General features: G+C 38.5%; 1 protein-coding gene across 1 annotated transcript in view; it reads right to left on the bottom strand.

Annotated features, from left to right (window-relative positions):
* The window catches only part of DOCK2 (dedicator of cytokinesis 2), a 149,967-nt gene extending 139,084 nt beyond the window's left edge, over positions 1-10,883 (bottom strand). Inside the window, exons 1-5 of the mRNA XM_085073400.1 lie at positions 10,668-10,883; positions 5,445-5,528; positions 2,605-2,645; positions 605-660; positions 364-460 (exon numbers count right to left, since the gene is read on the bottom strand). Coding sequence (XP_084929526.1) covers positions 364-460; positions 605-660; positions 2,605-2,645; positions 5,445-5,528; positions 10,668-10,704 — 315 coding nt within the window. The 5' untranslated portion in view covers positions 10,705-10,883. The remainder of the gene's footprint in view (positions 1-363; positions 461-604; positions 661-2,604; positions 2,646-5,444; positions 5,529-10,667) is intronic.
* Between the last annotated feature and the right edge of the window lie 3,008 nt (positions 10,884-13,891).

Raw genomic sequence — 13,891 nt, forward strand, 5'->3', positions numbered from 1 at the left:
ACTTTTCAACTCTACAAATCCAAATGATGAAAAATTCAGCATGTATGGGATACTCAAGGTTGAAAAAACAGGCGTGAAGTTAAACCACTCCTCAGCAGCAAGTCAGCTTTCCCTTTTCAGAATCACAGAATCATCCAGGTGGGAAGAGACCTCCAAGATCATCCAGTCCAAGGTTGATGACTGGACTAGATTTAAAGCCACTAGGCATTTAAAACCACTGAAGAAAATCTTAGTAGTGAGGAAGCAATTTCTTTAATCCACCCAGACCCTGCCCTGAATGTAGGAAAAAACATTAGTTTGAAGAATTATCCTTTTTATGCACATTGGGGTAACAGGTAACAAACAGTATGGAAAATGTCCTACCACATAGAGCTGTTTCCAGATGCTTCCCCATTCCCAGAGAGTAGTGGTAACTTCTTGGACTAAGGGAATCTCAGCAGGAATGATATTTTCTGTATGTCTAGGAAAGAGAAAGAAACTTATCAGAGTGTCTGCATTTCATGGGTGTATATTATAATTACTGTGGGTGAGATACATAAATGCCTTAAAACTCATTCTTTGGCAGACAAGTTCAATTATGTAATAAAACAGATAAATTCAATACCTTTTCTTTTCAGCAGTAGCTTCCTTGATGTGGATGAAGGATTTGGGAAATATTCCCTGTTGAAGGAGAAGAAAAAATATTAATCCACACTTATTCCCCTCATGTTTATTACATTTTATGTTCATATTCATGGTTGTTACCTCAAGAACATTGAGGTAACAACCACGAATATGAACATAAAATGTAATGACAAACTGTAATACCCAATTTAACTGCTGGTTATTTGGTTTTCTGTCCAAATAGATGCATTTCTATTTAACAGACAAATAATAAAAGTTTTTTCATATTTCTGCAAATACAGAATGCATAGGCATCTTTCTTAATAAGAAACAGCATTTTCCACCCCAGAAAACAGTTCAATTAAATACAATTTCATAAAATACAGCTTAAATTCAGTAAAGAAATATTTTGTCTGTGCATCATCTCATACATTCCACTTTCCTGGACAGAAACACAATCTAATTTAGAGATCAGCTTGATTATCAAACCAAAGGAGAAGTACTGATACAGGATCATTGCATACTGACAGAAATATTTGCAATGCACAAGGAGGGGAGACAATAAAGCCCTAAAGTCTCAGCCCTCCCAAACGTGTGTGTCCCCACTGTAGCTGGGATTGCAGCCTCATCTGCTCCCCAGGGATGTGCAGAGATGCCCAGCAAGATGTAGCCAAGGAGGCACCAGATTTCATGACATTCTCAACACCTATTTTAATTTTCAATTGTAGAAAACAAATGGTCACCAGACAAAGTGATGTAATTGATGTGTCTTTGCTGTACAAAAGCTGAAATGTCTTCAGTCATCCCAAAGCAATGTTTGACAATCAGTCTGTCCATGACAATCCTCACATGAGCTGGCAATCTCACCTTGGTAATTAACTAGAATCTTCCTGGTTTGTTCTCTATTCAATATCTCACTTATGGTACTTCAAGACCATAATAATTCAATAACAAATGTGCTACTTTACAAAGTCTTTCTCCAAATTAGATTTCAGCTTTTATAACCATTTTCTTTTAATCACTGGATCTTAATCAAAACACAATCATGTCTTATCACTTACACATTTTTTCATTAAGATTTAAGTTCAAAAAAGTCTGTGAAGAAACAAAGTAAAAGAAGAAGGTCCAAGTAATGGTAAATTTAGTGATCTTAGTACATGAAAATAATAATACTTTCTAAAGCATGTTATGCATGTTAATCTTGAAGCCCTTTAGCAATATTAGGAATTAATTAAGAATTAGTTAAAAGGAAGTGGTTCTGGCAAATATTTTCCCTTTTTAGTTTTAGGCTAGATTTTAATTGATTAAAATAAAAATGTCATGTAGAATAAAAGGTTATAGCATTTTCAGTCAAAAGAAATGTCAAAGGAATAATTAAAACACAGGTGTAGTGTTCTAATGCATTTGCATTGCTGCCCCCTAAAAAAATCTTACAGTAAGAGCAAGTTACAAACAAAAATGCTTTTCTTCTAGAAAAGTGCATTTGAAACTAAGAAGTCATTTTCTTGCTACTTAACTTAGGAGTCATCATACCCAGGCTAAAAACTATTCATCTGTGGCTTTCCATTTTCAGGTTTAAGAATAGTGACTGTTTTGAAAGTTAATTTGGTTTTTGCACATTAGAAATATTTAAGAATTTAGGCCTCATACACGTTGTTTATATTGCTTGTAGCCTAAAGAATCCTTACAAAGAGTACAGACACAAACACATCTAGCAGCAAATTAACTCAGAATTCAATCCAAATGGTGCCTTCAACACCATTAACCAGAAGGCACAGTCATTTCTTCTTGATTGACCTGCTTTTCCCAGTCCTCATTGCTATTTACCAACACTGCCCAGGATGAATGCTGATCATTTTATTCATCTTGAAAAGAAAGAAGTTGGAGATAGTCCTGTTAAGATCTCTCAAGTCAGCTATCTACTGAGAGATAAAAAAAAAACCCAAATCAAGGGTTGATTCCTGAAGAACCATCTTATAGGAATGAACAGGAGGATCTTACCTCTGCTCCTTTGTATCTCACTAGGTAACCCTTGTACCAACCTAAAAGGAAGAAAGATTACTTGGTATGACAAAAAAAATATGCATTAAAAAGCACACAATAAAGTCATGGGGTTTATTTAACAAAAGAAATATCTAGCATTGTATTTGTAAAAATTAATAGTTACTTCATACATACATAGATTAAAGTGAATAGCAGGGATTTTATTAAGTATGACTCAAATTTTATCAAATATGATTATATGGTCTACTTTCAAGTCTTACACAGTAAGTACAGATAACTTTACAGAGAATTTAACACCCCATGCTCACGTAAAATAGGTAGAATAAATTGTTTTGCAGTGTACTATATGCACATGTAATAATATAATGCATATGGATATAATATACATTTCTATTTCTGTCTCAGCCACAATCACCCTTGGTCCTGGATAGCCCAGGAAGCTCTGACTGTGTTCTAGGCCTGGGATTAATTCAATACAGCACATGGTTGTTACATATCCAATTTCCTTGAACAGGATAAGACTAAGCCATTTTTCTGCCATGAGGAATTACAGCTTCTGGAGTCATCTCGAATAAACAGCCTCCTGGGGTAAAATTCAAATTGGAATCTCAAGAAAACTCAGGGCTATTATTGGGTTCTGCTCCATTTGTAACTGGAAAGCCCTTGTGAAAGACAAGAGTGCAGTCCTGCAGTAGGAGCAAGTAAAAAATTAATTCAGGCTTTGTTCCATCTAGTCCACAATTAAGTCAAAATAAACTACAAAAAACATAAAAAGCAGAGTTCAACATGACTAAATTAGATCAGGGACCACATCCACTGTGCATATACCCCATCATGAGAAACCACCTGTGCAGCAACACTAACTCTGTTGAATACTAAAATTTTTTCATCCCGTAGAAAGAATTTATGAGTAAAAGCACACATTTTCTAATGATAATTTAACAAACAAATATGATCTCTTTGCTATCACTCTTTCTCTCTCACCATTTCTATCACAGCACAGGTATTGTAGCCGTGTAAGCAGAGCATAAAAAATATAAATAAACCAAAACCACCAAACAGTACAGTCAGAAAGACGATGCTAAAAGTCACAGGATGATAGCTGACCTCAGAGAAAGATTCAGGACAGATAGTTTTTTTCCCCCTGTGTTTTCTCAACAATGAAATGCCATCTTACTGCTAAAACGGAATTATTTGCACATAGTCTCAATTTACAACCAAGTGTGTAGAATCTGTTTCATCCCACTTGCTGTGACAGCACATATATGTTCTGTGCATAAATTTTGTGCATGCAAACCCAACTAAAATGGGACATAAAATGAGCACAGGAAGAAAAACCTGTCACTGTTGGTTACTCGCCAGCTGCAGCTGGCAACATATTTTGAAGATATCTGATAAAAGTGAGTGAACTTCACTCACACAAGGAGAAGGATTTAACTTCTTCATTGACAAATATATTCCATAAAGCAAGGCATGACAGACCATATCAAGGGCAGAAGATTCAGAAAAGACTTTTAGATTAAAAAAATAACCCCATATGATTAGCACCTAACTCATTAGGCTGGGCTGACAACAAATGTGCCACAGGAATCAGAAAACTGAAATGCTATTTCTGCAACTAACAAACAATACAGGGATGAGGAGGTTCCTGGTTTGTGTGTTTGTTTTGTTCTCAGCCAAAAGGTTTAGAATGGAGGCTTAAAGAATTCTTTTAGGAGAGGACACAAATCACTATGACTCTGAGAGAAGCATCTTTTGACTGCTGAGTGACATCAATGTTTTCACTGATGCTTAAAGATATTGAATTAATCTTACAAACAGGAGAGAAATAATGATGGTTTCGTGCTCCAATACATTGTAAACCTGGTGTCTGGGGTGCTCCTCCCTCAAATCCTTTGTTGTTTCCGGACAGAACAACCTCGAGTTCTGTGTGGTGGAACAGGCTGGGTTCACACAGCTTCAGTTTTGTAGCCTTGTGACCACAACAAACCAAGTGTCTCAACACTGAGCTGGCTCTGCCACGTGTGATGCAGCAATTCACCTCCCATTTTAACATAACTGCTGTTAAGATACAACAGCTGCAGGTTCTGTCAGCAGAAGCAGGTTGAAGAAGAAAATTTCACAATATACCTTGCAGAACTTTAGGCACTTGATAATTTTTTAAAAAAACTCTTCACCTGGTGAAGAGCACCACTGCAAATTGGAAGTAAGTCACACTTAGAAGTTAGGTGTCTGCAGATGTTGCTGTGAGCTAAAATAACAACCACACCCTCCTTGCTTTTTACGAACGAAGACCTCAGAATCTCTGTCAGACTTACAGAGAATTCAGTAGAATTGTGAAGGTATCGACTGCCAATCATGCATGACTTGACCTTCTGCTCCTTACCATGGTCAGTAAGTTGGATGGTTTTCAGAACTATTTCTATTATGCTGACCCTCAGATCTCTTTAGCTGGGTTTCCATACTATACAATAGGATGATGGGGGTGCTGAGTATCTCCTCACAATATTTAGTTTAGAGGCAAAAAGTGTACTCCATTAAAACTTAAATAAAATTTAATATAAATTCCATGAGGTATATCACAAACTGGCCCAAACTTCATGGACTGTACATTCACCTTTGTGACTTCCTCATTTGGTAAAGGCATCCCAAAAAACCACATGTACTGTAATATGTCTAATTTTGGCACTTCAGAAAAGATTAGGTTCTTCCTCAAAATAGACCACCACCACCACCACTAAAAATAAGAGCATTAGACAGCTGCTAATGTCATACAGGGAGTTGCTGTGAGGTGAAAGGATTATGTTATTCACCAAGAAATGGGAAATGTGACTTACCTTCAGAGGACTCCAAGATACGGACCACATCACCAATCTGTAGAGGCAGTTGTGATCTTCCTGTGCCTTTGAAATTGTATATAGCTGGAAAATTAAAGGAGGAAAATACTATTTTTCAATACAGTCACAGACTAGAGTTAAACTAAAAACCAGACATGGTCACTAAGATTTGGATGCTGGGATAAATACACTAGGCTAGACAAACAGAACCATAATTCTATCAAGAAGCTCCATTTGTCACCATTAAATAGTCTCTTTTCTTGTGCAAAAGGAAAGGTGCTGAAAATGGTCAGGGCTGAAAACAAAAGCCAAACAAACCAACCCCACAGAAAATTCAGTAAGTCTGTGGAAAGCAGTGTTGATCAGCACTGCTCTGCACAGGATATAGGAGAACCTCCTTAGATACAGGTCTTTGATAAATACACAATCATAAGTGCTGGGGAATTGTTTGTTTACTGGCCCAAAGGATTTAGGCACTCAGTTGACAAATTTATGACTACACTGGTATGAAAGGGCACAAAGATGCCTGTGAAAACTGAATTTGCTGAATTCTTTCCTGGGTTTAGATGATTTAATGTGAAACCATGTTTTATGTGGAAACAGTACCAAGTTTCATAATTTTCTGTAGTCTCTGTATGACTCTGAAAAGAACACAGGAGCAGAGGATTTTAAAAGTGCTCTAATCAGAAACTTATCGATGTGTGGTTAAGAAGCAGCAGAGCTTCAGAGAGAATTCAAGAAAATAAACCTCTTCACCAGTTTTGTTCCAGGGTTACAGGATGTGGGCTCCTATGGTAACTGCCTCTGTAAATTTTTTTTCTTCATGGGCTTGGTTAGAGACTTCTACAGCAGCATTGGAGTAGAAGTAGTTATAGAAGCTACAATCACACAGGGAAAATGATTAAAATACAAACACCTGGAACCTCAGCTAACCTGTGCAGGTGGGAACAGGAGCCTGGCTGCTAAAGGTGACCCCAGGGGTGCAGGACAGGGATCACTCAGCAGAGCTTTGCCTCTGGCACTGATCCCATCCAGCCACACGCTGCAGCCAAGCCCAAAGCAGTTTGGATGAGGGAAAGCTGATCTATGAAGCAGAGTTTACCATCAGCATCTTCTCTTGTTCCTCTAGCTCTCCTCTCCAGGTTTCTAAAACAGGATATTCATCTTTGCTAGATCAACATGCATAATGGCACATTTTGTTTAAACATTTTACTTATTTTACTTAAATTATTAAACTCTCAAAATAAATTGCCTTCCAGGAAGATGCCTGAAGTAGGAGAGTAGAGCTAAATACTCCTCTTCACTTTACAAGTATTCCATAAATTATGTTTCTTGCTTCTTTTGCCATCATTATATTTGTTATATTTCTGGAACAGAAATTAGAAGGAATTTCAGACTGAAGAAGTTTACTGGACCAAGAATAAATTCCTATTTTTGTTGACATGAAGGGGCTCCCAGCAGTTCCTCCTCCTGAATGGGGAGAGCAAGGCTTGAATCATTTTCAACATACAGGGAGGAGTAAAAGAAGTATAACTTTGAAGTGAGGCTCTGCTGCCCAGATTCAGTTGTTTATTCAAGAGAATCTTGAAAACACTTCCTCAGAACTGCCTTAGCTCAACACAAAATTTGTCTTATGCAGTATAGTACATATGTACTTATATTCTGACTGGTCTCTTTTCCAGAAGGGGAGGATGGCAAACAGCCCTGCAAAGTTATCATGACATTTCGAGAGACATTTCTCTGGAGTGTTTGGAGGGTGAGGGATGTGTTTGCAGGGTCATGCTCTTACACTGTTTTCCTGAAAAGTCCATGGAGATCAAGATTACTGTTGACCAGCAAATACTTTGGATTTCAAAATATGCACTGCGCTACTTGGTTGTAGCTGTCTCAAAATATAGATGCAAATTACTGAGTCATATATTTACATTGCATTTTGGTTTTTCTCTCTTAAAGCTTCATTTAACAGCCCTGAATGCATTGAAAAGCGCACCAACAAACTGGCAAAGGAAGTAGATGTAGCAGCTCAGACTTTTCTAAATGACTAAGTGGAAACTTTACAGGAGAGATTTTACTGTAGAACTTGCGTTGTTTGGTAGGATAAGTTTAAAAAGACCCTGTGCAAAGTTTTAGGCTGTAGACCTAACCACACGTTTTGTAATAAACTACCTCCCAAACTACCTCTCAAAAAAGTGTGACAAATAGCCCAACATCATCAGCAACATACACAGGTCTTATGAATGCATAATATGGCCTAACAATCTTACGTGTCTTTGCTGCCCATTTCCCTTCACATGCAGTCTCTGTCCTGCTCTTTATAAAAAAAATACAAGCATTACATTGTTTCCTTGTGAGACTCAACTTTCTGTAACAAGTCATGTTTCAAGCTGTTTTCATTGGCTACTTTTCCACCCTTATACAGAATTTGAAAAAAAAAAAAAAAGCTAAGGTATTGCTGAACCAGCTCCTAATTGCACTTTGCCATAACAGAAGGACAATTTGGTATGATTTCAATGCAATAGCTCATTGTTTTGCATATTCAAACAATTTCTAATTAATAGGCTCAGTGAGCACCCTGTTTTATTTTTTAAATATGCAGCTCCACTTTTATGAGTAGTAAAGTACTCATAAGTTATCAATTATTGGTGTTCTGTTACCATTTTCTTCTCATGAAAACAGGGTGAAATTATTCAGCAAGGAGACAGACAAACCCCAGGTGAAAAAATTATACATTCCTAGCAGGATGTCTTGACTGCTGGAAAGAAACCTATAAAAAATGTGTTCCAGTATTCCAAGTTAAGGAGCTCCTCTAAAACCTCACAGAGCAAGAATGCCTTAACAACCACAACATGGACACAGATCTGATGGACAAATCACAGGTCAGACACTTGTCCTGAACCTCTGGGGGGTTAGAAGATGATTTAATTTACTGCAAATCATGCTCAAATGGTAAATCTGCAGCTCTCAGGTAAGGAGCTGTTATCTCAGATAACAATTGAACACAGATTTCCTCACTTGCTTAACCTTGGGGCCAGATGGAGGTATTAGCTGACTTGAGCTACTTATTTTCCTTCTTAAACACAATAAAGCCAGTGTGGATTACCAGAACCAGGAAGAACCAGGCAAGTCTAACATACCAAACTAGCTGCATAAAGGTATTTTCTCTCTGTGGGCACAACAGGCTGGATTTTACCATAACCAAGGGATGGTGTGGTCTTCCAAATCCACCCTGCAGTGTCGTCTGCTCATCCAAAGCATGATAGGCTCAACACTCTCAAACTGAAACTCTGCTCATCAGCAGAAACTGAAGGCATCAGGCAGACTTCTGAGAGACTTGAAAATTCAGCATGAGGCTTGTAATCAGGGGTTTAAACCCAAGACTTTCAAAGGCTCAGAATACAAAGTAGCCCTATATGTTCAAAAAGCTTCCAGTGTGTATTATTTCAAAAGCTCATCAACTCTCAGCGAGCTTCTGACTCCATAGACTCAGTTTGCCCACATTTCTTATTTCCCTCAGACACAGAAGGCATGCTTACAACAGACTGTAAATTCCAAAACCTCTTCATTTGTGACTAGAGTTGTCAATATCCCTTTTCCAGGCCTCATTATTCCACAAGTTTCATTTACTTGAAATTTAGCAATTAGACTATGTTTCTGTCAATTTGTAAGAGCATAAATTTATGTAATTTATGGGACAGGACAACCAGTGATGGTGGTAATGCTTGCCTGGGTTTGTTTGATTGTTTTCATTATTCTGGGTGAAAGAGTCTCCCATTTTTCTCACCAACTTAGATAATGAAAGAAAACATTTTTTCCAAGATAAAGTAAAATAAGACAAACTGTGAGCCAACAGCTTTGCTAAGAAAAGAACTTCTGGGTATGAACTAAAGGTTGTTGAATTTGTACTCATCTATTAAATTCAAGCAATGGTGCAAAAACAGAGTCAGAATGCTCTTACCGAAGAAAACCTACCAGAAAGTCACATGTATGATCACTTACATAACCAGTGTTCTAATATTTTTGGAAAGCCCATTTGATTGTTGTTTATTTTGTTTTGTGACGGACTAAACCGCAGACACTGCTACAACTGGGATTTTCTTACATACAAATATATAGTGTCTTATCAGGTGTTTAACAGAAAACCCTCTTTAACCCAGGAAATGGACGTACTTAGGGCCAGTAAGGGTTAGGACTATCACCACACTGCAGGGGACAGAGTGCCCAGATTCCCTTTTACACCAAACTCACTCTGTGCTCACACGTGAGAGCAGCAGGGGAAGGGCAATAGCAGCAGGTCTGCAGTGTCAGTTCTTCCCACTGACCTACTCTAGAGTAAATTATATTGTGTTTTGGACATGAAAACAAACATCATTGGATTGTCATTAGTTTTTGAAGCAATGTATTTCACAAGATGACTTTTACTGTACCTTGCAAGTACCATAGAGGCTGTTACAAGTGCAAAAATTAGGTGCTTTCTACTATTTGTAAAATTGAAACAGAAAATATTCACACCTTTTATTTTGTAATGTAAACTGCCACCAGAATAGGCTACTTCCATTTTGCAATTCTGCTACTGCTGCACATAGACATTGAACAAAACATTATTTTTCTCTTATAAATTTCTTGGTGCTACATTTTATTTCATGAGGGCAGTAGGGCTTTTAATACATATCACAAACCACTATGGCCTACTTTTAAAAAATGCTTTTAGAGTCATTTAGAAGTTTAATAACTAAGTATTAGCACACATCCTTCAAGTGCTTTAGCTTTGATTTCAACTTAAGGCTTTTTTTAAACAGCAGTTCAGTCCTTCGTACAAGTTAACATAATTCATTTTAAGATTACTTTCCTTCCAAAAAGCACTACTTAGCAACTCAAACACAGATTTTTTTCTGTAACACTAACCACAAGTGACAGTCTTGCAGAAGCAACTGTAGGATTCTCCTTCCCCTACATTTGTTCCTCACAACCTCTGGCTGCTGCACATTATACAATATACTGCTTATTGAGTCTGCTTCTAAAGCACCAAGGTGGGAAAAACTGATACTCATGTACTTCATGCCATTCTGTTTGAAAGATTAAAACTTTGTTCAAAGTTGATCCTTTCCATCAAGCCACCCTGGTGGAGTGGCTGGTGTTAACTCATCACACCAGAGAAAACACCTGCCCACATCCTGCTCAGAAGACAGAGACAACGCTCGAATGGCAGCTCCCTCAGTTACTTACCCACGCCACTCTTCTCTGTCTTGTGCCATGCTGCCATCACACATGAATCCGGGAGGCTCCCAAGGATGCTCACTGCCAAAGAATCCCAGATTTAAGGGATGCAGATTTGGAGATGGGTGACCAACGCAGGCCCCGGAAGCGCAGTTGATCCCCAACCCTCGGAGGAGCAGCGGGCGGAGGCAGCTGCGAGCGTTCTGCGAGATTTTGCTGCTGCTCGGAGCTTCCTTCCTCTTTTCTCAACTCAAGATAGTGTGCCCCGGTGTCATGGGGGAGGGGAATCCCAAACTGGGTGTTTCTGTCACACGATGTCAGCTGTAAACACATCGGCAGAAAAAAGAAGGACCAAAACCACTCCAGGACTGTGCTGCACCACCCCTGAACCTCAAGTCAGTGCACAGCCTGGCTGCAGTGACAATCCCTGGCCATGGTTAGTTCCATTCTGGATGCCAGACCAACACCAGACTTGAAAGGTTTGACCTCACGGGACACTACATCTTAAAAATTGCTGTTTTCTAACCTGTCCTCAAACACGGATTTGTACTTTTCATGTCTCCTCTCCTAAGAGAAATGGAGTGAAAACAAAGCTACATTTCAAACCACACCCATTCTTTTTAATTTCTGTCATTTTCTGTTTGGAGGAAGAAGTAGGAGACTCTATTGTCTAAACAAAACAGTACTTTCTTAAAGACTTATTGTCAACACAAAACTGCCAAAACCATTTTTTATTATATTTACAGCCTGTGCTTTCACACAGGCTGCTGTGTGAACTAACTTGGGTAAGGACATCTTGGATGTGCAAAGACCAAGCCAAGTTGTTTGTAATTTGGATTAAGGACAATATGCTGAATTAAAGGCAGTATGTCACCTTAAAGCATGAAGTCCGTGCTTTACTCATAGTTTAGAGTTAGAAAAAACCCAAACAAAATACTCTCAAGATTTAGTGTTTGATCTTCTGCCCAGTATAACAAATTCAGTTGACAATCCTGTCCCCTGGATATTCCATTGCAATTTAGCAATCATTGTGCACCCAAATTGTTTAACACTGCTTTGCTACATCCAAAAGGATTTTTTTGATAATACCTTACTTTTTTTTCCCTCAGTTTTAACTAGCAATCATGTGAAGCACAGACTGGCACTTCTCTCTCATTGCACGTGGAGGGCCTGATACATATTTCTGGAGGAAAATCACTTTAACCTCTACCACAGATTTGCTTGAATTGTTCTGATCTTAACCATATCTACATACTAGCTTACAAAAGGATTTAGCTCATTATTCTCCCTTAAAATAACACTGAAAGTTGTTATGTTTACTAAAATGGGCTAAATTCTCAGCAACTCCCATGATATCCATTTACAGACAACAAGTTTCATCTAAAAGTTCTAAATCTTTTCTTTCTCTGGAAAATCCACTTTATATTGTTAATCTGTCAAAAGCAGATCTTGAGGCTGAACCATTTCATCTTTTACTATGGGTTTTGAGTAGTAACTTCCTAATCAGTGGTAATTACTTTCCTTACTCTTCCCAATCCCTGTTGCAGCAAATCCCTTCTTCCCATTCACTATTTGGCCTAAAGGTTGACTTGCTTTTATTTTCTTGATCTGTGTTGCTCTTCCTTACTGTGTTTCCCTGCAATAGAACAGCCCTGAGGACAATTGTTCTTTTCTAGCACTTATTTACAAACCTCCTTCTCCATGTAGGTTTAATAAACCTAAATAATACTACTGTCTTTTGGAAGTAAATTATCTTAAAAACACAAATCTCACCTGCAAACTGGGATCCCATTTGCAACACTCTCCTGATGCCCTGTTGTGATTCTGCAGAGCACAGCTCAAACACAGGGACCAGGCTCTGGCCAGAGCTCACATCCCCTCTAGTACCCTCCCGATTCACCCCAAAAGCTCACTCAAGGGCCAGAACTCCCACAGGAATTGCTGCTTCCCACTGTCAGCCCCTTCCCCACACCAGCTCTCAGCATTGCACACAGCTGCTGGAACTTCCTCCTGGCACAATTTCATGATGACACTTTTGCAACTTCTCAACTACTGGAACTCACTGCCACTTCGTCTCCCTCAGCTATACCACCTTGTCTGACTGTCTGAAGAACTCCTGTCTGGAACTCCTAAGGAATGGATTGGGGAACAAAATCCTCTCTTAGCTGCAAGAGGAAAGTGCTCTCAGAAAAGTGTGCACAGTAACCCTAAAATCCTGTTCTTACAGCAGAGGACAAACCCCAACATGGGCCTAAAGAATTAAGGTGGGTAATAGTTACACCCTTGGTCCATAGAAGCTTTTATTCCAAGTGGGTTTATTTGTGCAGTTACTTCCACACTGATATTCCACAGAAAACAGTGGACAGACTCATCGCCCTCACACACCTTACCATTTTTTTATTAAGTCTTTAACACAGAATGTGTTTTAAGGAAAATAGAAAATTCCCTGTTTCCCCAAAAGATAAAACTCTCTATGCAGGGAGCTCACATGAAAAACTTACCCTTTGGGGGCTGGGGACAGGCAGAAGAGAGACAATTCTTGCTTCTTTCAACGTTGCTATCAGTTCCAGAAACAAGACCTTGTAAGATGCTGAGTAGCTAATTATCCATTTTTAGCTATGCTAATTCCCATTGTAACGAATAATTTGAGCAGAAAACTGAAGTTACATGTTATTGCCTTTAAATTCTATTCTGTGCCAAGATCTGTGAGCACAGTTGCAGAAAAGCAACTGATGAGACAAAACAGAACCAAGAAAGAAAATACACCAAGTTGCCTCATGCAGAGTACCTGCAGTGGATTATGGCAAAGCCAAAGCCTGAATCCCAGACATTCCCTCACCTGCCAGCTGCACTCCTGCAAGAGGATATGTAAACACAAATACATTGCATAAGATGGTAAAGGTTACCCACTCCAAGTGAATTCCAGCAGCAGAGACTGTAAACCAGATCCTGGGGGTAATTAGATCAACCTAATCAATTTCATCATTTGTTGAAATGACATCCCAGTTTTGTTTGTTGCATAAATCGACAACTTATTTTGATCTAGAAAAAAATTTATAAATGCTATATGCCAAGTAGCTCAACATATAGCAAAGTATAATATAAATTAACATACAATTAACATAACTCAACATATAATTGTTTTAGTAGACAATCTACAGCTCAGTACTGCCATTTAAAGTACATTCTCCAATGTCAACTTAGCACAGGTTTTCCTCTAATTAGAGCAATCT

This window comes from Lichenostomus cassidix, chromosome 13, assembly GCF_008360975.1.
Source record: "Lichenostomus cassidix isolate B80296 chromosome 13, HeHo_3.0, whole genome shotgun sequence".
Classification (NCBI taxonomy): Eukaryota; Metazoa; Chordata; class Aves; order Passeriformes; family Meliphagidae; genus Lichenostomus; species Lichenostomus cassidix.